Below are 26911 nucleotides of genomic sequence, written 5' to 3' on the forward strand. Positions count from 1 at the left end.
CGCGCTGAGCAGCAGCTAGAGGAAGTTCCAGACGTCAGTGGAACATGGCGATGAGCTGGAGAGCTGTCAGCCGTACACACAGCAAAACAAACGCCGCCAGGGCCACGGTGCTTCTCTGAAAGCCAGCGACAGGTTTACCTCTGACTGCTGAAGCTTCCCGGAGCACATTCATCCTCATTTCATCTTTTTCTGTGCTACTTCTGGGACTCAACGTCCGCCGAAAGGAAAGGGGCGGTCGAGCGGAGTTGACAGCTAACGTCGCGGGCTCAGCTAACGTTTACCTGGACGCTCTGACCACAGAGCTTCCCCTGCTAACTAACGCTTAGGGAGCTAGCTGTCGATCCCATCAAGCGCTCAGATATTTGGATTAACTCCATGTGCACTCGGGCGCTATTAGCCAGTCGATAATAACACAGCATGATCCAGTGAACTGTTGCTCCATTTTTGCCTGTCACTAATGTCAAGGTAGTCGGTTTTAATCTAACGTGTCAGTGTCATTTGCCACGGTCTTGTCGCTTGTTTCAAGCTTTAGCCAAATAGAAAATGTCAGACAACCAGAGCTGGAACTCCTCCGGGTCTGAGGAGGACTTGGAACCGAGAGAGGAGCCTGGACATCCCGTTGGAATCGCCGAGTTCAGTGGAGTCCTCAGCAAGGTAAGACACCAAACAGAATATATCTGTCCAGCCTGGTCAGTGTATCTGCCAAACATAGATGTAGATTTCACTTCAATATTTGTATAATACATAAATTAAAATGAACATCATTGATTTGTCAAGGGGCAAATCGTAACAAACAAAAGATATAGAATATATCAGAAGAATACAACATGTCTATATGTGTTGACACGTATAAGTTGATTTACAGTTGGTTTAACGAAAGCATTACAGAATATCTTAGAGCTTTTTATTCCATTCTGTCTTGAATTGTCACCTGCTGTCTGATCTTTGTGTTTTCCTTCACTTGAAAAATAATTTCACTGCAATTTGTTGCAGAAAAGGCCAAAATTGGATCCTAAAAACTCATCAGAAAGCAGAAAATGGCGTGTTTAACGCTGGGTTACCTGCTTAATGTGTCCCCTCCTAATGTTCACATGGAACCAACAGTCATACTGTCAAGTGCTAAGGGCATAACTGCCAGGGAGGCGCCTGTCTACATATCAGGGAGAAATTAGGCAATCGGCTGATGTTATGGCAAATCATGGCATGTCTGATTGAGAGAAGGGTTATCCAAAATCAGTCTAGGAGCAAAACCAGAGTGGTAAGCCCCACTAAAGCAAAGGGAAAGCCCCCACTGAAATAAAAGTGAAATGGATGTACAGGGTACATATTGCAGAGTTGGGTACATTTCCTCTTTTGCCCTTGTGAAATATTAAGAGGAGTTGATTGATTTCCTAAAACAGTGAATGACCTGTATATTAATTTAAAGCCTGTATTGTGGACCAGTTGGCAACATTTTTACAATCCTGTTACCAGCTGTTTGCTTAGTGTACTTGCACTATGATACTTAGTGTAAAATAATTATTTGTTGCAGTCCTACTACTGAAAGACTAATTTAGAAGGTAAAAGCTGACATGGTGCACATTCCTATTCCATGACTGCTGTAATCACAATATGAATGGAGCAAATGGTGTTATGTGTTATAGGCAGATGTCCAGCTAGACTGTAAATATTGGTTTGACAACAGTATGCAAGCTGCAGGAAAACATTTGCTGGGACACCAGTACAAGTACATTATGTTTGTGAAGTGAGTGCGCTATGTGAATAACAATGCTGCAAGCTACGGTTGATCTGTTCTGTTTTTCTTTGGTAAACAACACACTGTTAAGTCTATGGCTAGACAAAGTCTTGGTAACCTATTTTGCCATATGCTTCTGCTCACTTGTGTGAGGCCCTGTTTTAGGAAAACTGACCAGTTTTAATTCTCGTTAAGCTGCTAGCAAGCTAATGTGGTATTAATCTGACTGAACACTGGCTGGTTCCAAACAGATTGCGTGCTGACCCGCTAACCAAGCATATTGAGAGATTAAGCAGATCCACATCCAGAAAAGCTCACCTGTTCAATCATACTAAGCCGTGCACACGTCATAGTCTTGTGAGGATTAATGAGGCTACACTTTACATAAAATCTCACATGTCCTAACTCAGGTTTCCTTAGAAAAGCAAGCAACAGTCCTGTAATAGAAAAACTTCAAATTTTGACTGTTGGCACTGTCAGAGATGTGTTGTTTCAACTGTGAGCTGATTTACTGAGGCTGTGGTTTTAGTTTCTGTAGTAAACTACACCACTATAGAATAAAAAACAGTGAACATGAGGTAGGCAACTTGCCACAGAAAACCACAAAGTGCAGCCTCCAAACATACCACAAAATACCATACATACCATTTTAGCCACTGCTCACTAAACTGAAGCGGTTGTATGATAGTATTTATTATTGCAAAGCTATAGTATTCCATGACATTGTGTAGGTGTTTGTGTTTTTCCTATGCATCAGCGTACACAGGTATTGATAACATTGATTTCTTTTCAGTGGACAAACTACATCCATGGCTGGCAGGACCGTTGGGTTGTGCTGAAAAACAACACACTGAGCTACTACAAGTCTCAGGATGAGACAGAGTACGGCTGCCGGGGTTCCCTCTGCCTTAGCAAAGCCGTTATTACTGTGAGTACCGTTGAGATTCTTTGTTAGTAGTAATACTTTAGCATTCTGCTGAACTTGTGAAGTGTTGAGCCTCACAAAACAAGAATGAACACTGTTGTTTGTGCAAGAAGGTTGCATTTTAGCTAGGAGAGAGGAACTAAATTTCACCTTTGTCCAAACCTTTTCCCCATTTTGCATTTTGTTCAAATCACATAAAAACTATTTACTTCTCATTGACAATGGGATCTGGTTGTATGCTGCACATTGGATTTAGTTTAGCTTGTGTGTGAAAAACAACTTCACTTAAAGGACTGACATTTCACTCCAAATTGACACATAACTCCAAAAACACTCAGTAGCTTTCAGCAAGAACACAAAAGAAGTTTTTTGTTTGTTAACAAACTCTCTTTTGCTGTTTCAGCACTGGGTTGACCTTTTAATATGAAACTCTGCTTTGGCTTTTATGTGACCAGTTTTTGAAAGTGACATTTTGTTAACTTTGCAGGATCTTTCTTTAATATGCAGTCAAAATTGGAGCAAAGATTTTGTCATGTGCTTCCACAGCCTCCCAACCCACCACCTCTCCTTTCCTCTAGCCTCTCACATGGTTTTGAGAAGTCTGGCATCTGATATGTAAGATGTGATCCAGATGTCAGGAATCCTCCATATGTTTCTTTTCAATTCATGAAGGAGTTCAGATTTTTACCACAGAATTTCTCACATCATAGGTGAAAGCCTTTATTTTTTTATTTTATTTTACAAAGAACTGATTATGTCCCAAGTTGTGCTTGAGGATAACTGGCTCATCAGATGACTGTTCTAGTTTAAAAACAGCATGCTATGTGGTAACACTTGACTGGAAGCTCCATCATGGGACTCCTAATGCTGTGTCATTGTATAGGATAGACCTGGAAACACAGCTCCAAACTGTTAGGAACATGTAGTAATTGAAGCAGACACCCTCATGCTCATCATATTTTGAATAATATCCTGTCACACAGATTACAAAAATCTGTCACGCTTTGCTAAGCACTGAAAAATGAAATCCAAATGTGTCAACAGTGTTCAGTAGTGGATATTGACGCCGTTTCACCTTTCATCATGTTTCAGGGGAAGTGCAGGTCAGTCACCGACTATGTGTCTCTCCAAACGGTGACAAGGGAAATGAATAAGCTGCTGTTTCTAGACAGGTTTTGCTATTAGGTGTGTTTGTTCAGCTTCACCCATTCCCAGCATATGTAAATATTAACCTCCATGTGGTGCTGCTGTAGTCACCTCTCACTCCAGTGGAAATATGCCTCGTAAGTGTGGGACATAAATACTGAAATGCCAAGCTGGCGATGGTTGTCCACAGACAGTTGTTGCCTTTTTTTTTTTTTTTCCACCTCAAATATAGTTTTCATTTTGCCAGCATTTCTCTCTGTGACTCTTAAGCTCTCAAACACAGGCGCTATGATACAGTAGAGTCAGTAGTATGCAATAGCTCATCTGTTGTTGTGAAATCTGCTTCACTGCATCAGATCACTTTGTTATAATCCATCTTTGCGTTTGCACTTTACTTACAAACCAAGTGTTTACAATTTTGAGGGTTATTACTATGTCATTTCAGTTATAGGCCCAGATATGAAAGTACATATGTTGCCATCTGAAGAGGCGTGACAAATTAATAATAATGTTGATCTTCATTTCTCTACCACCTTTGAAAATCTCAGTTACGAGGTCCTTTCCAAAAATGCAGCAACAGCAAAACATTAAAAAAGGCAATTAAACATTAGAAAAGGAAAGCAATAAAATATGGGAAAAGACATTATAAACTATTTAAAAAGGCCAATCTGTGTAGGTGGGGATTTTAAAAGGAAAGGCACCAGGTTTAATCATGCTTCTTTGGTTTGGGTGCCCTTGTCACCTCAGAGGCAAGGGTCGCTACAAATCAATACAAAGTTGTACTGAGTAATCACTGTTGTCCTGTGACAAAACGTCCTGATGTGGGCGGTCTTTTCCAGGATGAAGTGCCCCCATTTGTATGGCTCGAGGTGTCACTAAATGGTTTGATGAAAATCATTTCTATCGTGTGTTATGGCTTGAACCAGATGTTAACTCGATAACACGCCTATTAGAGATTTTAAGCTGATATGCGCTTTTAATCACTGCCATCATCAAAACATAAAAATAGGAAATAGCTTTTGGAAGAACGCTGTTCATCTTTGTTATTGTTCCAGAGATTCAGAGAATCATTTTTAGCTGTTCAGGCAACTTGCGTTGGCCAAAACACTCTGCTTCAGAGGGAAGTCGGTGCTCTTCGTTGCACTATGAGTCATTCACAGGTTTCCGTTAGGACACCGCACTTGAGAAATGTGGGTAAACCTGTAATTTAATTTCTTCATTTTAAAACACCTAGAGCCAGAGCACAGAGGCTTTCTCAAAACAATATTTTGTCACAGTGTTATAAGATTGGAATGGACTAAACATAACTTCTACACCTTGTTGCTGGCGGCCCACTCCTCCCTCCTATGTTATGTTTATAATGACTTTTTGTCTATGAAAGTGGATGGCACTGAACTGGATAACATTCAGCAAATGTATTATAACCAGTATACAGTGTATGCGTACACAGAGAACTAATTTTAATGATGCATAACTTCCCCATTAGCACTAGGCAGGACTAAGCAAACACAGCTTATAATAAGTCCACATTATCACTGACTCAGTATTTAGAAACCTTAGTCAGATCACTTTGAAATGCAATTAATGTTAATAATTCATTTCCCTTTGTTCTCTACATACAGCGGCTTACGATCAGCAACTCATCGACTCACTCATAGTTTTGTCCTTGATTAACATCCTTGATGGTGTAATGATATTGTTTTCACTTCGCGCATCTGCCTGTCTGTCTGTGCATGTGTGTCATGGACGGGTGGGGTAATCCCACCACAGGATGTTCTCTAGTTTGTTGTTTGGTTGTCTGCATATAATGACTATAGTTTGTCATTATCATCTGACTTTTATGTACTTTGAAAAGTTGGAAGAGGCTTCTGCTCACCAAAGAATTCAGTTTGGTCTCATTTTTACTCCACTAGTTTCAGATTTAGATCCCCTCTCTTGAGGCCTGTGATCAACCACATAAGAATGATGCCCGTCTTGTTTCATCTTCGTAGCTGACAAAAACAAAAGTAAAATCCTTGATTATCTCATTACATTGGGAGACTGTATTATTTGCTGTTTGGTAGATATCTTCAGAGTTGTAGTGCTATTTGTCTATTAGAGGACATCAGTGACGCATGTGTGCACACAGATGGTTAGGTTGTGGCTTGGTTTTAAGGTTATTTAACTAGTGTTGGGGACAGGTTTGTATACATTAACCAACTATACCTGAGCTCACAATTAAATGTTGGACTGACTATATGTGTAGTTTTATCTGTTAAGTGTCACTAGCTAAACATCTAGCTAAGTAAGTGTAAAACAATACTATGATGTAGCAGGTTGTAAGGAACACTAAATGAACACTAGTAATTTGTGTTTTTAATGATTGAAATTAATTTACTGGTGCCGAGCAAATGAAGCATCTTTCAAAATCTCCATTCTGAGAAAAAGTTGCAGTGCAAGCAAAAGCTAACCTTTTTTAATAGACTACGCTATGAAAATGGAGCTACGCAAGCTTTCATTTCATACAAGCTTGTTTGTAGTCTCTAAGCATTCCTTATGAGAACAAACCTGATGAATGAAAGGGTGTTCTGCTTCTTTTTCTTTTTTTACCAGGCAATGTTACCTTGGTTGGTTAAAGGTTTAAGGTGAAAGTTTTTTTTTTTAAATGTTTCTCAGTGCAGGAGTTAACATTGTGAATCTGTCAGTACAACTTTGACCATTCCATTTCTTTTTATTGGCTCTGTGACTTGATGCACTAAATATAATTGAATCTTAAGAACATACAAATAAATGTATATGAACCTTAACTGCAGATTTGAAACAACAGATATTCTGTTTTGTCACTTGGAGAAAGCTGTTGCAGCGCATTGTTCCAGGGTGTTTTAACAGCAAAACAGCTATGGATCTTTTGAAAGTGGTGGCAAACAAGAACAAACATCAGACTGTGTGTTGGCAGTTGACTTGGACTTGGACTGTCTTGTCATGTTATTCCAAGGTCCAGGTGCTTGTGATTTTTTTGTTGGTGCCAATGTGGGTTTACAACGATACCTACAAAGGCTGACAAGCACCGCTGCCATTTTTAGATCCATGGTCAGTTAATAAGAGCCCACTGACCTACTTTTGATTCCTTCGCTCGCTGAAATCGGCGAGTAGTACAGACTGGATGCAGAATTATTTTAAGTTCTGCAACGATCTGATTTTTGTGACACTGTGCCTGTTGCAGTTCACCACCTGTAATGTTTAAAGAGAGAAGGAAAAGAGTTCAGATGGAGGTCAAACAGACCAGTCCAAGTGACGTCAGGCTTTGTGGAAATGTGCCAAGTGTCTTTAACCAGGAAATGTGACTCTTCCTCACAGCATGTGACTTCCTCTACAGAGGGTGTTATGAGGAGGGTCAGGAACCACATGCTTGATTCTGTATGTGTAAATTTGACGAACAGAATGTTGTTTGTATGGTCACCCTCGCTTATTTAGAGTTCCCTTTCCCTGTCTTTCACTTTGACCGCTCTGTGAGTCAATGTTTCCCGATGAGGGATCCCGTTTTAGTGTTCAGGGCGTCAGCAGAAAGATGTTCTTGGCACTAGATCTTAGTTATAATGTTGAAGAAATGAGACACTGTATTTGTCAGAATCTCCTTTGCTTAGGGTGTAATTATACTCTTTAAATTTGTTAAAATTAGTTGTGCAATACATTTAGGTCTAGTGCAGCTTTTGTAGGGTTTCCTTGTGTTGCCTGTCCATGTTTTCTGTACTGTGATTTTCAAGGGTTTCTGTGCTCCTGGCCTTTCAGTTCTGGAGGCTGTGACTGCAGACACGTACACCAGCTCAAAAGACATTGGAAGGGAGAGGACAGAAAGGGAGTCTTTTTGAAGCCGAGTGGGAAGTTTATGTTTCAAGAGAATAGAGACGGGGTGAAACTGTTCTGTGCCATCATTTTTAATTTTGATAATATATGACTCACTACACAAAATAGTAAATGATCTCATAAATGTTGTGTCTCCCTTTTCTTGTTCTATTCTCCTAGCTTTTAAGTTGGAAAACTATCCAAAGCAAACAAAAGACACAAGTGAGTCCCCAGTACCAAAGACTTTGACAGTGATAAGAGAGAAATAGAAGCTACTGTAGGACCCATCACAAAGGGAGGCGTGAGACAGACATCAGAAACAGTTGCAGGCAAAGGCTTCACAGCATCAAAAATAGGCAAGCATGGCAACACAGTGCCCCAAATTAAAGGAAAAGCTGCTCTGATGGGAGACTGCTTTGTATACCAGTGAGCAAGACTTAAATGTGTCATCCACACCGTTGATTGGTTAATTTTGTTGCACACACACTGGCCTTTTAAAGCATCGTCTATGAAGTTGAAATCCTTTTCATATCCTAATGGTCACAATTTACTTTTTTTCCCTAGATACAATTAGCAATAATAACGGCTTACTGCATCATTGATTGGTTCCTTTTTTTCATTGAAACCCATTAAAAAAGATCAGAATATAGATCTGTCTTGGGATCGAAAGTGCTCCACTGCAATTACATCACAGATATCCATTTGTGTATCTGTATGTCTATCCATGTCTGTATGTCTGCTCCTGCTGTGATTGGACACAGAAGGCTGAAAGATACTGAAGACTACTCATGTTGGTTTTGTTATATGTACCCCTATGTTCTTGTTTCTGTAGTTGTTATTTCAGCTACCGACACAGACATGCACAAGACAAGAAGACAGACACATGCACATGTATACACACAAATAGATCTGCAACTAATGATTGATCCATTGTCAGTGATGGTGAAAGATGCCGAAAAGTGTTTCCCAAAGCTCACGATGACATCCTCAAATGTCTTGTTTTGTCCATAATCCTAATATATTCAATTCCTTCTCAATAGAGGAGCATTGATTAGCAAATTAGTTGGTGAGATCCACACACAAACTAGATATCCCATACATTGTTTGTCTGCTTGCATTTCACACAGGGCCCAGACTGAGTTGATTGTTAGCATGTCATGTTGTCTTGAAAAGTAGCCTTCCAGTGATGCTTTATTCTTTGCTGTTGCCTTGGATCCCAGTACTGTCAAACTCTTCCTTTCCTCAGCCCTGCTTACCAGTCAGTACAGCCGCGACCCTGTAGTCCAGAGGTGATAAAGAGCAACCAGTTTTCTCACTTTCCTAGCAACCAAATGGCACAAAAATCCCGTCTAACACAAAACTGTTACACACAAGCCGTGTGTGTGGCGATTCCACCATTTGTGAACAAGTTTACATACACATGTAAAGACCATGTATATTAAGAAGTTTAGAGTTAGAGGAATCATTGGAAACTGGAGACAGTGGATGTAAACTTGCTACTTTTAGTCCCATCAGTTGACGATCTATGCTGAAACTGAAGAGTGTAGTCCCTGGTTTACAGAAAATGAGGATGTTGAAGTTGTCAGCTGTTTCTTCTTTGTTATAACTGATGCACAGTTAAGGATGCATCATGGTTGTTTCCTTCCTTGCTTGTGCTTCCTCTTCTCATCTGTCTCTGTGACTGCTGTTGATCTTACGCAAGCGCCGCCGTTAACTCTTAAATGAGCATCGCATTTGGAAAGCTTTTCGTATTCAGTCTCCTGCTGTGCATTATTGACACGGAGCATTTTACACTTGGCCTCAGAGCAGCCCAGATGCCAGGCAACATAGCCAAGTCACACTCTTGCAATGAAATCTCCTTAAAGACACTATAGTGGCCCATTTGTTACCCTGCCAACACGCTGAAGTAATACAGTCTCTGGTAATTGTTTGGACTCGGGCCGTCTCAGGGCACTTGCATCCGCTGGGTCATATTAGATTGCAGTTGTAAATGACTATGTGCTTGTTTGATTATAGCTTTTCTCACAGAATATAACGGTTTAAGCACTGGTAATCTTGTATAGATTAAATAGAGTTGGTGGATGGGAATAATCAATGAAGTATCATTACAATGTTTTCCCTCACAGTAATGTTATTGATTCGCTAATCCCCCCCCAAAAAAATCAGTGATTGCATGAATTAAAGACTACAGCTGGTGATTTCAATCTGTACTCTTTCTGTCTGACTGAAAGTGTTTAAAAGATATTCGTTTTTGTTCATCACAAAATGCTGAACCAGTGATTCCAGATGTGTTTATTTTATTGTGGCAGGCATAGGAAGGTAGAAGTCTCTTATCTGAGGAGATTTTTCTTTTCTTGCACTGCAGTCTCTGCTCAGTTTTTTTCCAATTTGCCATCCCTCTTTTTCCTTCGCCCTTGACTGTGCTTGAACAAGTCACACTTGCGCTCATCTATCAGCCTGTTCTTTCACTGTGATGTGAGTTTAGCCTTGAGGCTCACGGCTGAAGTGTCCGTTCAGAGGATCCAATGCATTTAGTAAATGCAGGTAATCACCACTTCTGTCCTCTCCCAGCACACACACACCAACACACAAACAGACTGTGGGTGATGATCAAACCAGCACAGCAGTTTTACAATGCTTGGCGTACACTGGAGGGCTATTAGGAATATGCTCCGTTGTGCAAAATACTTTAAGAGGCCGGTTGTCTGCCACTGCTCCTCCTGCGGGACTCGGTGTGAAAATGGAGGCCTCTGTGCCTCTGGTACGTTCTTTGTCTATCATCCCTTTGAGATATACTGATTGGCCTAAATTAAACACATCCAGTTCACATCACTGAGCTTGTGGTGGATTGCCATGTGTTCAGTTGTTAAATCTGACTCTGGAACAGATTGTCGCCCACCATGTAACATAGAGGGGAGAGATTCACAGTTTGCTTTTTCAGTGTCATTTTAATCGCTATTTACATGGGTGGCCACCTCACACATATGCCTCTCTGCTCCCCTGTCCAAAAAAGAGATTTGCTATGGAAAGAACATTAAAGCACGCTAGGAGCAATGTGGCAGTATCATCGCAGATCTCCGGCCAGCTGAGTTTCCATAAGCGGCCTCATTTAACAGAATCACACACACTGATTAACCTCATTTTTTGTCCTGTTTCCTTTTTCTCTGTGTATATTTTTTTTTTTTAGCCTCATGAATTTGACGAGTGCCGCTTGGACATCAGTGTGAATGACAGCGTGTGGTACCTCAGAGCTCAAGACCCGGAGCACAGACACCAGTGGATCGACTCCATTGAGGTGCACAGGGTAAGTCATGCACAGTGTAGCACAGCAGGCCATAAAATGCTTGTGTCAAAAAAAGAAATCCATGTCACATTTACAGCAAATGCGATTCATTTCATACAAGACTGGATTTGTGAATGTGTGTGTTTACTGAATGCGTGTGTGTGTGTGTTTCTATTAGAGTATCAGAGAAGGCAGGAGAGACAAGGGAGGAGTCCAGGGAACAATAATCATCCCTCCACCACTGGTGCGTTTGTTGACAAGTCTGTAGGACTGTAGGAGTTCTGTTGTCTTTAGCATAGTACACTGTTACAGATAGTATGTGTGTTCGTGATAGTACATCAGTAACTTACATGAATTCTTTTGCATGTATTCTGTGTGGATCGTTCACTATCGGTGCATGACTTGTGTAATGGCTTTAAACACAAGGGCATGGTTAGCTCAAAGTTATCTTAACCTTGGAGTTGGCACAGAGTTAGCATACAGACATTTCACACTTAACTCTGAAAATGGTTACAAGACTTGCTGATGAAGCTGTTTGAAGAACACAGCTGAAATATAACTCTGTTTAAATAATTTTTTCCAGGACCAGCCCGAAAAAGTTAACCCTCTGACCCCCAAGCAGTTTCTGGCTTTATTTGCACCAGTCATGTTTTTTTTTTCTCACTGTGAGCTAATTTCTCACTGCAATATAAAGTCCTGCACCTTTGTGGAAACAACACAACTATGGCCAGAAGAACTCAAGAATATCCTCTGTGTGGTATGACAGTTATAATGCCATAAACCACGAACAAAAAACAAAGTTGAATTACTCTCTGATTATTTAACAAAATAAAATAAAATCAAACTGCGCAGCATTTTTCCATCAGCCTACACATATTACTAATACTGCAAGTGAGTATTGACTGTACTACAGATAATTCACTATTAACATTTTGGGTTTGTTTCCGTACTTCCTTCCTTTCTACTCTGTCAAAACACAACCTGCAGCTCAGCCTACTTCACCCGACTAGTCCCCGAATTTTTGCAATTTCACTCTTGGTCAGAGCTGTTTAACTCACAACATTTTGGTGCCAAGAAGTGCAGAATTTTTCATTTTTTTCAGAATCTGATTAGAGCACAACATTTGTTTTTGGTAGGAGACATTTAGAGCGAAGTGAATGTGGTGAAAGGTCACATTTTAAAGCTTAGATTTGGTTCATTTTCCAGACAAATCTGAAAGTAGCATTGTCACTTGGACAGTGACCAATTCAAGGACTACTGGAAACTTAAAAATGCAACAGTTTCTGCCTCTGAAAAACTGTTTAATTTTGGTACCTGTTTACAAAATAACGTGCAGTTTAAACCTGGCAGCAAGTTTTGGGGTTCAGAGGGTTAAGTTCTCCTGAGGGTAAGGCAAACAGATCTGGACTAAAGTAAGGAGATTTCTTGGAATTTGCATAATATATCAGAGCAGGGTGAATTTACATGTTGCTGCACTACAAGCCTGTGGTTTACGTGCAGTATGAAAAGCCTTCTAGTGCAGGGAGAGCAGACGTAGCAGCCATTGTGTTTGTTCAGTGTGAAGGACAAAGGAAGCAGGTTGCAGACCGCTGAGTAAAAGACAATGGGGGCTGAGAAGACCCACACAGCGTTTATGGCCACACATGCAGGCAAATGAACAAAATTGCATTTTTAAGTTGTTTCGCATTGTTGCTAAAAGCACTCCCCAGTGACATGTAGTATTTATAGCCTTGTTATTAATCCAAGAGGGAGAAGAAATATGAGCAAATAAGTGCACAATATACGGAAAGTGTTGGTTTGAATATCTTAATCTAAGGCAGACATTCTCCAGAGTGGCCAGAGCCAGAGTCTGTTTGACTTAGACGAAGCGAAGGCTGTCACCACACCTTCAGTCTTGCTGCCAAAACACATGCTGCTCACTCGTGGTCCTTGGTTTGGGAAATCCCCCCCTCCTCCTTCTACTGCCCCCTCCTCCGGTGACTCAGAAAGGAGCAGGAGGGAGTCATTCTTGTGCACATACATACATACCCGGCTATCCCACCCACAATGAGTCACTGTCGAAAACTCTCCTTCCTAGAAGGCCCTGCTTCCATTTCTAACCCTCGTTACTCACGGCACTCAGCAGCCAGCGTCTCCAGGGAGACATAACACACTACAGCGAGCTGCAGCAGTCATCTTAAAGCTTGAAAAAGTGGAACATCGAAATACATAACAACACATGTTTCTAGGATACCATTACTGTTTTTTAAGCTGTGTTTTTATATTTTACAGTAATTATACAGTGGTGGAAAAATGTTTTGGGACACCCTTAGAATGTTGCACAATTTCAAATATCTTGAAATATTTGTGGAAAAATCATTTTTGTGTTTCAAAAGGTGCGGCCGCATTGGACAGACACCAACAAAATACAAATGATACTTTTTTGTTTATTGTTTACAAGAAAAACTAACAAAAGTAAATTCTTGAGCGTTTCAGTATGTCAGTTCTCAACATTGTCGGTATCAAAGTCAACAAACAACAGAGAATGTGTTCAAAATTGATCAAAAAGTAAACAAACCAACACATAATAAAATGAATATTTAATAGTCCTGCCATTAGCATGCAGTAGAGCTCTAGTCCTGGCCGGCGTGTTCCCCATGAGCCTTTCACACTGTTGAAGGGTAATCTTGCGCTTTTCTTGAATTACGGCTTTTAATTCTTCTAAATTTTTGTTGTTTTGTCCTTGTTTTAGCCATTTTTGTCTCTGAAGAACTTTCAAATGTGTTGACTTTATATAGACTTGAAGCACGGCAACAAAAGAAATGTCTATTTTAACAAAAAGCACGACCTTCATTAGTGCATTACTGGTGCCAAAATGACCCAAGACTCACAATTTCTTCTGTATCTTTATGGAACCAATCAATTTTAAGCTTTTACTTTTAGGATTTGTTTAATATTGTGGCTGTGACTGTACTGATTCTAAATGCAATGTTTGACAAATGCATGGAGTGTCCAGAAACTTTTTTTCCACCATTGTATGTGATAACGTAATGTAAGGCCATCTTTTCTGGTGATTTGATTACATTTTTCTAAAAAGAAAGAGAAATACGCAAACTAAGTGAATTTCTGCTCAAGGCAGAAGGATGTTTATCAGCAGCAGGTTTTCTATCTCCTCGTGTCCAAAGTCAGTTGTGTGTGTGCTCGCTGGGCCTTTAATCACCCGGCACATTTAAAAACAGCTGCGCAGTATTTTACCTGCTGCATGCAGCTTAAGAGCATGTGCATGTCTGTACTGTAGAGCTGAGACTGTCGACAGGAGACCTAGCATCTGATAAATGTATCTTTTGCAGCTATTATTTAGTATATTCAGATTTGTAGCATATCCAGTAGCAGCAACAAAGTCTCTGCTTGCTTGTTTTTTTTCTTTCTGTCAAACAGATTAAACAGCCCCCATGCAAACAGTCAGATAGAGCTATCTGTGCTGGTAAAGTCAGTGAAGTAGCAATATGTTGGCTAAAGGGTGAGCAGCGGTGACTGAAATCCATGTGAATGCAGGCAAAGCTACTCCTGGTCATTGACCGACAGTTACCCTGCCTCTTATAAATGCTGGTCATGTGCGTTTACTTTTCATGCCCTCTGGTGGCTGAAATTGGAAACATCTCTTAAAGCGACACGTCTCTGTTTCTCCTCTCGGTTGTCACGACCTTCTATTTTGAAGCCCTGGCAGTTATGTAAAAAGGGAAAGGGAACCAGTCAGGTTTACGGGAAGTCAGAGGATGTTTCAGTTGTGCTGCCAACGTCAATAAGTCGTCATGCAGTGCTGCTGTTGATGGCACTGTATCCTTTCGAAATGTTTCATTACAACATGAGGAATATTAATGCATGCTTGAATGTACCACAAAGTAAAGATTTGTATTTCATTAATTAATATAATGTATTTAGTTTTCCAACAAGAGACAACAATAATTTGTAATCCACATTGATTAGAAACTCTAAATCCCAAAATTCACCAGCAGGTTTAAAAGATGTTTTATTTACAGAATCATCAAAATGACACCATTTCTCAGAGCCAGCAACTGTCAAAACAGAGAATCGATGCATTTTCAACTCTCTGACTGATCTTGATTTAATCATGCATGACAAAAATGAACCCAATCCAAGCCTAAAGGTGTGACATTTCATTTAATCTGATTATTCTACATGACTCATCCTTTCCATCCATTATCTGTACACTGCTTAATCCTCATTGGGGTCATGGAGAGCTGGAGTTTGTCCCAGCTGATTTAATGTGAAACCAGGGGACACGCTGCACAGGTCACCAGTCTATCACAGAGCTACATATACAGACAAACAATCACACTCACCTTCACCCCTACAGACAATTTAGAATTACCAATTAACCTCAGCATGTTTTTGGACTGTGGGAGGAAGCCGGAGAACTCAGAGAAAACCCACGCACAGTAAGAACTTGCAAACTGCATGCAGAAAGATCCCAGGCCGGAATCTTCTTGCTGCAAGGCGACAGTGCTAATCACCAAGCTACTGTGCAGCCTGTTTTCTAACCAGAATTCTGTAAAAAAAACAAAAAAAAAACTAATCTGCGCTCCTCAACACAGCTGACAAGACATAACTGACTCAGCAGCAGACCCATCACAAGAATTCAGGAACTTACTCAGTCTCAATAAAGAGACACATTTAAAATGTAAGCAGTGAAATCTCTATAATATATACAGCCACCATGTGTTTGAGTTTTGAGTGTTGGTGACACCAGTGGGCACATGGAAAAATGTTTTGCATTACGACATGTTCCGGGTTTTTAAAAGTTTTGTTTTGTTTTGTTTATTTATTATAACTTATACTGCACAGAAGACATTTTTGAGTTCTGTTTCCTCTGTTGTATTGCAGTGAAAAATGAACCCACAGTGAATAAAAATGTGACAGCAGCAGATAATCATCCAGAAACGTGTTGTGCTTCAGAGGGTTAAAACAGTAGAACAGAAACCCACAACTGTATGACATGAATCTGATTCTTGAGTGATGTGAAGTGCCACATAAGAAGCCTGTGTTTAACTGGATCACTTTAAGTAAACAATTAGTCCTAGTTGAGCTTTTGTTTTGTGTCACTGGATTGATTTAATAAGTCACTGCTGTCTGTTTTCTGAATCTCACCCGGCCTGTTTTACTGTATTTTACAACTCGTGTTTAAACGAGTAATTGTATCTATGATAATTAAATGATCATGAATGTATTTTGTTTGGTTCGACTCTTCTGTGGCAGCGTCACTGATTTGTTTCCTTTGGTTTTTCTCCAGGCTGATTCTGGATATGGCTCCGAGTCCAGTCTGCGGAGACACGGCTCCATGCTGTCTCTCACTTCAGCCACCAGCGGCTACTCTGCCACCTCCACATCATCCTTCAAGGTGAGTTTTCCGGTTAGTGTTTACTCTAGCCAAGGGAGTTGTTGGCCTCAGTTTGTATATGCACACATGAGGGATGAGGGATGCATGAGAGATGTTTTTGCATAGCCGTTCATGGAAATGTAAACAAAAGCCTTAATCGCTCTTATTTCTTTACTGTTTGATCAGAAGGGCCACAGCCTGAGAGAGAAGCTGGCAGAGATGGAGACATTCAGAGATATCTTGTGCAGGCAGGTGGACACACTTCAGAAATACTTCGATAGCTGTGCAGATGCCGTGTCCAAGGATGAGCTGCAGAGAGACAAAAGTAAGAACCGCACACCTGTGTACTCCGACTAAACAGCTCTTTTATCCGGTTTTATCTCATTGTGTTTTTAGGGGCGATTTTGGACATGTAATGCTTAAAATAAAACGTTGTGCAGCATTTTAGGTTTGCTTGAAGCCTGAAACAGTCAGCCAATCAATTAATTAGTTCACCCTTTTTCAAGAAAAAGTATCAAAATTAAGCAGTGAATGAGAATTAATCTAATAAGTTGGCTTTCTTTACTAAAGCACTAACTGGAAAAAAACTGTAGCTATCTTTTTCCATATGTACATTATAAAAATGTTTGGGGTTTAGGCGACCCTTGCACTGTATCTTATAAGGAATGTGTTTATATGTGTGTTGTGACTCAGAGAGCAGTTATTCTACATCCCCCTCACCCTCACCCGGTCTTGGCTGGCTGAACATTTGTTCATGGCAGCCTGCGCTGGGCGCCTGTGGATGACCGCAGTGAATGAAGCCCTGCTTTTGTTCTCCTCACCTCCCTCTCTTTGCTCCTCTCTCCCTTTTCCTCTCTCACCCTCTCTCTATTCTGAAGATGAAACCAGACCATTGTCATGTTGTCCAGCACAGCAGAGATCTGTCAGTCTGATGGTGCGCTGTGCTGTAGCTTAAGTTGTGAATGGGCCACTAGGCGCTGCCCTGTCCTGGAGCCATGACTTCTAGAAGGGTCCTATAAGAGAAGGCTTCTGTGCAACAACTACCTGTTTTGTCTTCCCTCTGAATATTTCTTTTCTTTTTCAGTCGTGGAAGATGATGAAGATGACTTTCCAAACACCAGGACAGATGGAGAGTTTCTGCACAATAACAATGGCAGTAAAGAAAAATGTGAGTCATGGGTAATTCCCTCTTGCTTGTTTTCAAATTTTAAGTATTTCTCTGAGAGGACAAAAACAGTTATTAAAAAAATTATTGGAAAAAATAATGTTTAGACCTTATAAAACTGTTATTTTTTCATAATATAAACTCTGAACCTTGTAAGTAGTAATCGTGGACTTCAGGACTTGATCCAGCAGACACGTGACACTCGTCATAGAAATCTGGTGTTTCTAAGTACATTTACCGTTGCTCTCTGCTTCTCTTTCATGCAGTGTTCCAGTCCTTGAGTCCCAAGGGAATCAATGGCATAGACTTCAAGGGTGAGGCCATCACATTCAAGGCAACCACAGCTGGGATCTTAGCCACTCTGTCACACTGTATTGACCTCATGGTGAAGAGAGAAGACAGCTGGCAGAAGAGACTGGATAAGGTCTGTAAAATTTGGATTGCTGCAGTGACAAAATACCCATATTTCATCTGTTTGCTTGAAAGAACGGATCTTTTCTAATGTCCTTTTCCTCGACTGAATTTTTTTGCGTGTAGGAGATGGAGAAGAGGCGAAGAATAGAGGAGGGCTATAAATCAGCCCTCAATGAGTTGAAGAAAAAGTCTCACTTTGGCGGTCCAGATTATGAGGTAATACAGTTGTGAAATTCGTCCGTAATGCACCAGAAGTCGTGGCTTGTAAAAGAACTTTTCGAGCAATGTTCCCTTTTTTGTTTTTTTTGGCAGGAAGGTCCAAACAGCCTCATCAATGAGGATGAATTTTTTGATGCAGTTGAAGCTGCTCTTGACAGACAGGACAAAATAGAAGAACAGGTAAGCCAAAGGTCGGATGCGGTTCTTATAAAATGATACCAGCCAAGTAGGAACCAGTAGCAAAACCTGGTATTTAAACAGGCCCCTGGGGCAAAATTATTCAAGACCAGACATTAGTTCTTTAGTTCTGATGTTATGTATTCTGCTAACAGTACTGGAAAAAATTAGGAAAATAGATTTCCTATTCAACATTGCTTCTTAAATGTTATCTTACCCATTTTCTCTCACCAACTCTGTTTCTAATATGATGCATTTTCGGTATTTCAAATCCAGAAGTGGGTCAAACTAGTCAGCACTTTTTTTTTTTTGATTTACTTGTTATTTTTCCAGGTAAGATCAGTTGAGAACAATTTCTCATTTACAGTGATGACCTGACAAGAAGCCCCAGTAGGAAGAAAGATTTGAAATAAACAATGAATATACAAAAAAATGACACACAAGTGTTTTAACAGCGATTTAAAAACACCCTAAATTAATGCAAGCAATTCCGTAAAAAAATCACTCGGCATGTGCAGTGGTCAACACAGAGGCACTTTGGCACCTGTGTGCTCATATATACTGCGTTTAAGTACAGCTGAAATCCCAATAGAGATGTTCTTATTTATGTATTTTTCTGCTTCTCTTCTGAAATAGCCACAGAAACTCGACTCTTTAAGACTACAAGTTAACCAGCAGTCGCTTCATAGACGCTGCTCAGTACCACTAAAATACAACCAATATAGCGTCTGACAGACTCACCACAAAGCTGTGCTGTGAATTCAGCTATCTCTACATCGAATTTGAAGCTGCTACCAAAGTCAGAGAACAATCAAAAAACAAGGAGAAAAGGAGATTGCTTTGGAGATTCCAGTTACACTTCGCTCTTTAACATTGTAAACTTTGCTTCCATTTAGTACTCTGCTGCCTTATACAATGGCCTGCATTTTTGGAGGGCAATTATTCATTTTGAAAAGTACTCCCTACTGGCGGTCCTACCACATAGTTTATCTCTGGTTGCTCCACAAATGCTATGTATGCTAGTGGTCTAGAGCCCACACACAGAGAGAACCAAATTACACAAACGCGGTTAAACGGACGGGGTGCATTCACGGTCAGAGCGTCATCTGAGCTGTTTTTCCCAAATTCTGTTTCAGAGTGCCCCAAGCAGGACAGATTAAGTGATTTAGAGTGATTTACTGTCACCTTTTTAGGGTAACTGTTACTTTTCTTAAGTAAAACTATTAATACAGCCCAGTAAAAAGACTTTTAAGGAAAAAGTGGTAGTAGGATTTGATTAGAAAAGAGTGAGGGAGATTGCATTTTACAAAAAGAGTCAATAAAACAATCAAAATTCATAGAAAATTACTAAAAGAACTAGTTTTTTTTCAAGTAGCCAATTGACAAACCGTAGCTTCGGTGATTGTAGTAGTGCCGTTTAAATTCCACAATGCCCATCCCTATCAAGAATATCTTAAGTTAAATTGTAAACCAATTTTACCCTCTCTGTCCAGTTTATAATAAAACTACCTCTGTTTGTTTGTGTCTAGTGTCAAACAGAGAAGACGAGGATACAGAGGTCCAGCCCCGTTCCCCCTGGAGACGTCTATTCCAGCACCGGCACACACAGATTCTCTGACAAGGTTGTTAAACTCTTCACTCTCTGAAACTCGACAAGCTCCTTTAATCATCCCACCGGTCTCGCCTCCCTTTATTCCTCTTCCTTGGTGTTTTCTTATATCTCACATCATTTTACGTGACTTTGTTTTCCTTCGTTTATTTGGTCCATCATCCTCTGTGTTCTCATTTTCCCTGTAGCCTCATAGTCAGTCCTCCCCTGCTCTGATAGTCAGGGCCCCTCCTCATGACGTCCACAGATTCAGCGCAGAGGTAACTCGCTGCCAAGGCTGAGCCATTCACTCTTCCACTGTCCCACTTGTCTAAAATTAACACTGTGTTTGCATGACTGTTGAATCCCTGGAAACTGCATGAGTTTATTCAAGAATATTCTGTAAGGGCCTTTAAGTCACTGTGGCAGCTTGAAGCATGAGCTCCTATTGTATTTGTGTGGGAAATAATAATTTATGTTCAGAGACAATGTGCTGCCAGGTCACCTGTGTAACACAAATATTCTACTGTTGACCTCTTTGGTACACAAAGCGTTGTGGCCACAAGGTTTCAAGTTGCTGCAGCTTGCAGAAAGAGGCAGGGTTTAATGTTTGACCTGCCAGTACATGACTTTAGAAATAATGATTAGACCACCTGCTGCATGGTTTAGATTAGATTCAACTTTGTCATTGCACAGAGTACAAGTACTAAGACAAGGAAGTGCAGTTTAGCATCTAAGCAGCACTGCAGAAGAAGCAGGTAAAGTGTCTAGTAAAACAGCTTTAACAGTCGCTTACTATGCTAAGCGCTGCGAGATGACAGTTATGGTGAATTTGCATGATGTAAATGAAGTTGAACTGAATATAAATGTGCTAAGATGTATACAGTATGAACAGAAGGAGCAATGTAAACAAAGTGGCATAAACATACTAAGTATATGAATAGAATAAGCTGTAAGCAACATAAATGTGCTCAATAAATAACACTTTAAAGATACACTGCTGTTCAAAAGTTTGGAGACACCCAATCAAGTTCATGTTTTCCATGAAAACTCAGTTTTATTCATGTGCTAACATAACTGCACAAGGCTTTTCTAATCATCAATGAGCCTTTCAACACCATCAGCTAACACAATGTAGCATTAGAACACATGAGTGATGGTTGCTGGAAATGTTCCTCTGTACCCCTATGGAGATATTCCATTCAAAATCAGCCGTTTGAAGCTAGAATAGTAATTTAGCACATTAACAATGTCTACACTTTCTAAGTGACCCCAAACTTTTGAACCGTGTAGATTAATGTCAGTATAGAGTTAGGCATAAATGACAATGTGAGCAGAGAATATGATGTGAAAGGGAAGATATATGCAGAATATATAAACTGAACAGTATAAACTGTATTTATACTGCACAACAGGCCTTCATCATTGATAACTCTGTTTGACTTATATTATAGTGGTTACATATAATGTAATGTAATCATTCTATAAGGTTAAAAGATGTGAAAGTAGCCTCATAGTAATGAATTTGGGTTGAACATTTGCTGCTGAACTCTGCTCCATTCTTGCAGGCTGCAGCCAGGTTCTCCTCCCAAGTTTCATTTGAGTTTGTCTGTTTTTGTTCACAAAAACAAGAGTTTTAAGTGCAGTTTACATAATTTCCGCTATGCTTGAAGTGTACGGTTCCCATAGTTACAAGTGCTGTTTGTGTATCACATGATAGTAGGAAAAACTGTGTTTATCTGTTTTTACCAGACTGTAGAGGTTCAGTCACACAGTGCACATATAACACTCTGTTCTTTAGTAAAACAAGACTCCCTTTTCGTATTAAATTCAGTCGTTATTCCTACATTTTGCCTGAATCCACGTCCCTGGCCCTTTATAATGTTAGTGTCTTTTCTTCTAAATGTCCTGGTGCTGACCTGCATGTATCTGTGGTCTGTTTCAGCTCTTTTGTTCTCAGTTGTGTGTAATTTGTGGATGAAGGCCTTCCTGGCACTTGGTAACATTAGTGCCAGACTGAATATGGTGCTCATTAGTGCAGCTAATCAGCTTCTGAAGATGAGAGGCTTTTTGGCAGCAGAGCACACTGTTTAACTCGCGAGGGAGCATTATGTTTGATTTAAGAAATGCATACGTGTCACTTTACAAAAGTGATATGTTCATTAATCCATCTTCAATGTTGTCATTTAACTTTTGTGCCTCACAGATGGGTTACCTAAGGAGATTCTGTTGTCGGTATAAAATATATATAAAGTTCAGCAGGTGCAGCTTTTTGGGCAGCATTTCAGCCGTTGTCTCTAGTTCTCGGCTCACTTTGACTCCCCGTGCTGATACCCGAGTACCTTTTCAAGTTGTCATGAATCATTGATGTCATTAAGTTGTCATAATCAATACCGCCTTTTCTCTCTGTCGCTGGCCTTGTGTTGTAGGTGGAGGAGATGGTGCAGAGTCACATGACCTACTCTCTGCAGGATGTCGGCGGGGATGCCAACTGGCAGCTGGTTGTGGAGGAGGGAGAAATGAAGGTGCGAGGAGCAATTTTAAACAGCCTAGTACAGCATCTAGTCTGCATTCATAGCAACAGTCTCATTAGAAAATGTGAATATGGAATGATTTCACTCAAATGTGATGTGTGTATACAGGTGTACAGAAGAGAGGTGGAAGAAAATGGGATTGTGTTGGACCCTCTGAAGGCCACTCATTCAGTAAAAGGAGTGACTGGTCACGAGGTCTGCCACTACTTTTGGGACACCACCTACCGCAACGACTGGGAGAGTAGGTTTCAGCCAGTGCTAGTTTCAGATAACCTACTCTTAAAGTCCCATTTAAGCATGCTGCTTCATTGTAACGCTCGTGTGTTTGCTTCTTTTAGCCACGATTGAAAACTTCAACGTTGTGGAGACACTGTCAGACAACGCTGCAATTGTGTATCAAACACACAAGGTAAGAACTACAGATTAATATGGTCATTTAGACACACTGCTGGTCTGTACAGCCGCTCCAAGCTCGACTCATGGTCACAGACAAAATGACACATGATCAGCATGGATCTGCCCGTTTTGTGTTTAATCACTGGAATCTTAAATGACAAAAAAAACATTGTGCGTTTCAGCGGGTGTGGCCTGCATCTCAGAGAGACGTTCTGTACCTTTCTGCTATGAGGAAGATCTTGGCCAACAATGAGAATGACCCAGACACCTGGCTGGTTTGTAATTTTTCTGTGGATCACGAGGATGCGCAGGTGAGCGATCGGTTTTAGGCTCCCGTCATCGAGATGTTTCCATATAGAGAAGCCGCTTTTGTTAATTCTATGCTCCCTCCCTGTCCACAGCCAACCAACAAGTGTGTCCGTGCCAAAATCAACATCGCCATGATCTGTCAGACCCTGGTCAGCCCACCAGAGGGAGATAAAGAGATCAGCAGAGACAACATCCTGTGTAAAATCACCTACGTCGCCAATGGTGAGTGTCCACCTACAGCGACATTCAAATTAAATCACACAGAGCTTCCACTACCGTACAAAAGTTTTGGGTCACTCAGGCAATTTCATGTTTTCCATGAAAACTCACACTTTTATTCATGTGCTAACATAACTGCACAAGGGTTTTCTAATCATCAATCAGCCTTTCATCACCATTAGCTAACACAATGTAGCATTAGAACACAGGAGTGATGGTTGCTGGGAATGTTTCTCCGTACCCCTATGGCGATATTCCATTCAAAATTAACCGTTTGAAGCTAGAATAGTCATTTAGCACATTAACAATGTCTATACTGGATTTCTGATTGATTTAATGTTATTGTTATTGAAAAAAGTTCCTTTCTTTCAAAAATAAGGACATTTCTCAGTGGCTCCAACCTTTTGAAAAGCAGTGTATATATTTCCATGCCTGTGTTTTCCAATAGTATATCTGCCTGTCAAGAGGCTGGAGTATCTGTAACAGTAGTGAGTGAGTGAGGAGGCTGCTCAGTCCTGTTCTTTGGTGTTTGAGTTCAGCACCATTGAATCTGTAGCAAACGCTCTACTAGTGCTCACTATGTTACACACTCACTATCTCAGAAGTTTACTGAAAAACTTCAATGAATTTATCATTTTAACCTGGCAATTAATTTTAGCATTAGAATATATTATTATATGCTGCCATAGTTAGAAAAAGTGATCTACTGTGAAGTAATTACAGTTCATATGGTCTCGACTGGTTTTCCGTTATATTTTCATACACTGGGAATTATGATTGTGAAACATGGCATAAAAATGTCTTTAAAGGTCTTTTACTGAACTCTGTGCATCCTGCAGAAAACATTGTTTATTTGGAAACATTAAAAACAACAGATGTTTACCCAATTAATTAAAATTGCCTCCTAAGTTTATTTGTTTCGGTGAATATTGTATTCAGTATTGTATATAATGCAAAAGTACCCAAATGTTCTAAATATTGGGGTTAAGACTCTACAATATTATTTCTTCTAGAAATTCACCTGACGGACTTAAATATAAAAGTTGAGACCCTGTGATGTAGTTTTTGTTGAAGTGTACTATTTTACATGTAAAGGTTAAGGGCCAAAAATATTATATTTTAAACAAATTCCACTATTACAAAATAAAACCACTGTATGATTATGGATTAGTGCATGAATATAAATAAACTACCACATATTGACTCTTTCCTTTCTCGAGCTTTCTTGTTTGGTTTGGCTTCACTCTGACCCAGAACATCCTGAGGAAGGATGTACCAGCACATATTTAGTGAAGGATTCTTTTTTGTTTGTTTGTTTAACCGTCCACTGGGGTGTTTCCTCTTTAAAACTCATGTTATTTGACCTTGGAAGCCGGTGTGACAACTCCTAATGTGCTCTAAAGTGGTTATTATTAACTGAGGCCTTCCTGCTTGGTAAAGTCGGTGTCCTGTGTCTTTGTGCAGTGAATCCTGGAGGCTGGGCTCCGGCCTCAGTGCTCAGGGCTGTGGCGAAGAGGGAGTACCCCAAATTCCTCAAGCGCTTCACCTCCTACGTGCAGGAGAAGACTGCCAGCAAGCCCATCTTGTTCTGAGACTGACCGGTGAGTGCTAATCTGGTTTTATGTCCACATCTGTCACTGCTCTGAGTGTTTACTGAGTACGTACGAATGCTGCAAAATGACAACACGTTGCTTCTGCGTCGTTTCAGTGTTGAGACATGAAGACGGAGCTGCATCTGAAGCTGAGGATCTGCCATCTGCAAGATGAAGAAACTCCTTCCTCACAGTGATTTTCCCCCTCCCAGTTCTGAGCCACAGTTCATCCCGGTGTAAGAGGAAGAGTGAAAATGGCTGCTGGTTGCTGCATTCAGAATCAGCCTGACACCAAATCTTGACCTGTGAGATGCACTACCGTTCAAAGTTTGGGGTCACTTCGAAATGTCCTTATTTTTGACAGAAAAGCTTTTTTTTTTTCAATGAAGATAATATTAAATAAATAGAAATACAGTTGAGACATTGTTAATGTGGTAAATGACTAATGCTACGTTGTGTTAGCTAATGGTGTTGAAAGGCTAATTGTGGAGTTATGCTAGCACATGAATAAAAGTCTGACTTTTCATGGAAAACGTGACATTGTCTGCGTGACCCCAAACTTTTGAACAGTAGTGTATATTCTTATGCAAACACATGTGGGTGAGCCTGTTACTGCTCTTCCGGCTGCAGCAGCAGCTCCTGAAGCCACATCTTTCATGCTCACATAGGAGGACAGTTTAGGACAAATGTGTTAATATATAAATGTATGTACGTTCTGTAAGAAGTTTGTAAAAAAAAACCAAACAAAAATCTCACTCAATAGACTGAAATATTTAGCTCCTATTTTGTGTTGATTTTTCCAATATTCATAAATAGTACCGTTTTCAGCTTTCTTTGAAGCTGCTCACTGTTTCCCAGCTTGTAAAACAACATAAATGATTAGTTAGTAGTAAGTCCAGAGGGCTGTCATTAACCAATGACCCCGATGATGTGAGACTTCACCGTTTTGTCTCTCTCATGAAAACACCTCTCACCGGTGCTGAAGGAGAGGCCAAACATCGTCACTTATGTCTTGTTCATGTACAATATTTGCTCGGCTTCATGTTTTTACTGTCATCGCACATGTTTTGAATGAACTGTAAATAGTGTCACTAACATTTTCGCTGAAGGTCTGCAAAGCTTTTTTTGTGACTTGAGCCCAAATGCCTTAGTGTTACCTGAAACTCTAGATTGAGATGGGACAGGGTGCTGGTAGAGCGCCTTGGAAATCACTAGTGAAGTGCCTCGCGGCTACGATCCCCTTATCAGTGTCTTTCAGAGTCTATTTACGTCGTGTCTGACAGCATAGTTACTGAATGAATGCGACATGCTGCTTGCAGGATATTTTTTAGTATTATGAAGATGTCGGATTCATTTCGCCGTCAGCCGCTGACACCTCAACGCTTCCGTCAGTATTTCTGGGATTTGTTACATGTGCAGTTAAACATCTCTGTTAATCTTTGCATCATGCATTTCCTGTCTGAAAATGTTGATAAAACATGTGCAGGACTGTTAGTAAGGCTCTACTCTTGCTGATTTATGTTTTTTTATTGGAGTATTGTGCTTTCAATTCCTTATTAGATGTTTGTTTTCCAGTAAACGCAGACTAAAACGGATCCAAGCACACAGAAATATGGTTTTCATTTTGTTACGCAGACAGCATCAGAATACATTTTCGGTCGCATTTTCACCTGCTGACAGCACAAAATGTTACCCTGGGGTCACGCCGGTGATTTGTAGCCATTTTATCAGTCTTCACTCTTCCGCCTTTGATTTTAGAGCTGGCAGATGTGGGTGAAGTGAAGCCATATGATGCTCCAGGCTGAAGCTCTCTCGCCTAAAGCTAACAGTTCTCATACAGTTGTTGGCATGTTGTTAAAGCTGAATGTAATTAGAATCCTTTTCTTTTTCTTTTTTGTAAATAATTTGTTCATACTAACGCTGTGGGATCAACTTATAAATGTACTGTGACAACAATATGGCACTTGTTCTGCCCTGTTTAAAAAGTGAAATAAATAAGTTTATCCTCCA

The 26911-nt window shown here is 40.3% G+C and overlaps 1 protein-coding gene across 7 annotated transcripts; it reads left to right on the top strand.

The window, feature by feature from the left end:
* LOC110960823 (ceramide transfer protein) lies at positions 1-26911 on the top strand. 7 transcript variants are annotated; one of them, XM_022208202.2, is made up of 19 exons: positions 1-654; positions 2529-2663; positions 10816-10932; positions 11090-11155; positions 16202-16309; positions 16478-16613; positions 17373-17456; positions 17720-17877; positions 17991-18083; positions 18180-18266; positions 19793-19885; positions 20061-20132; positions 22281-22376; positions 22494-22626; positions 22724-22794; positions 22964-23092; positions 23183-23312; positions 24774-24910; positions 25018-26911. In XM_022208202.2, the coding sequence occupies exons 1-18, from the start codon at positions 544-546 to the stop codon at positions 24899-24901; spliced, it is 1947 nt and encodes a 648-aa protein (XP_022063894.1). In that variant the 5' UTR covers positions 1-543; the 3' UTR covers positions 24902-24910; positions 25018-26911. The 7 variants fall into 7 exon arrangements, with proteins under 7 accessions (XP_022063894.1, XP_051794155.1, XP_022063893.1 ...); XM_022208201.2 differs by having other exon boundaries at positions 2-654; positions 16475-16613; XM_051938195.1 differs by lacking the exon at positions 11090-11155.

The sequence above is a fragment of the Acanthochromis polyacanthus genome, chromosome 18 (genome assembly GCF_021347895.1).
Source record: "Acanthochromis polyacanthus isolate Apoly-LR-REF ecotype Palm Island chromosome 18, KAUST_Apoly_ChrSc, whole genome shotgun sequence".
In the NCBI taxonomy this organism is placed as follows: domain Eukaryota; kingdom Metazoa; phylum Chordata; class Actinopteri; family Pomacentridae; genus Acanthochromis; species Acanthochromis polyacanthus.

Coding starts and splice junctions, on each gene's coding strand:
- LOC110960823 (XM_022208201.2), top strand. CDS start 544: ATGTCAGACAACCAGAGCTGGAACTCCTCCGGGTCTGAGGAGGACTTG. Junction 11,156..16,201: donor TAATCATCCCTCCACCACTG/GTGCGTTTGTTG, acceptor GTTTTTCTCCAG/GCTGATTCTGGATATGGCTC. Junction 20,133..22,280: donor TCCACAGATTCAGCGCAGAG/GTAACTCGCTGC, acceptor CTTGTGTTGTAG/GTGGAGGAGATGGTGCAGAG.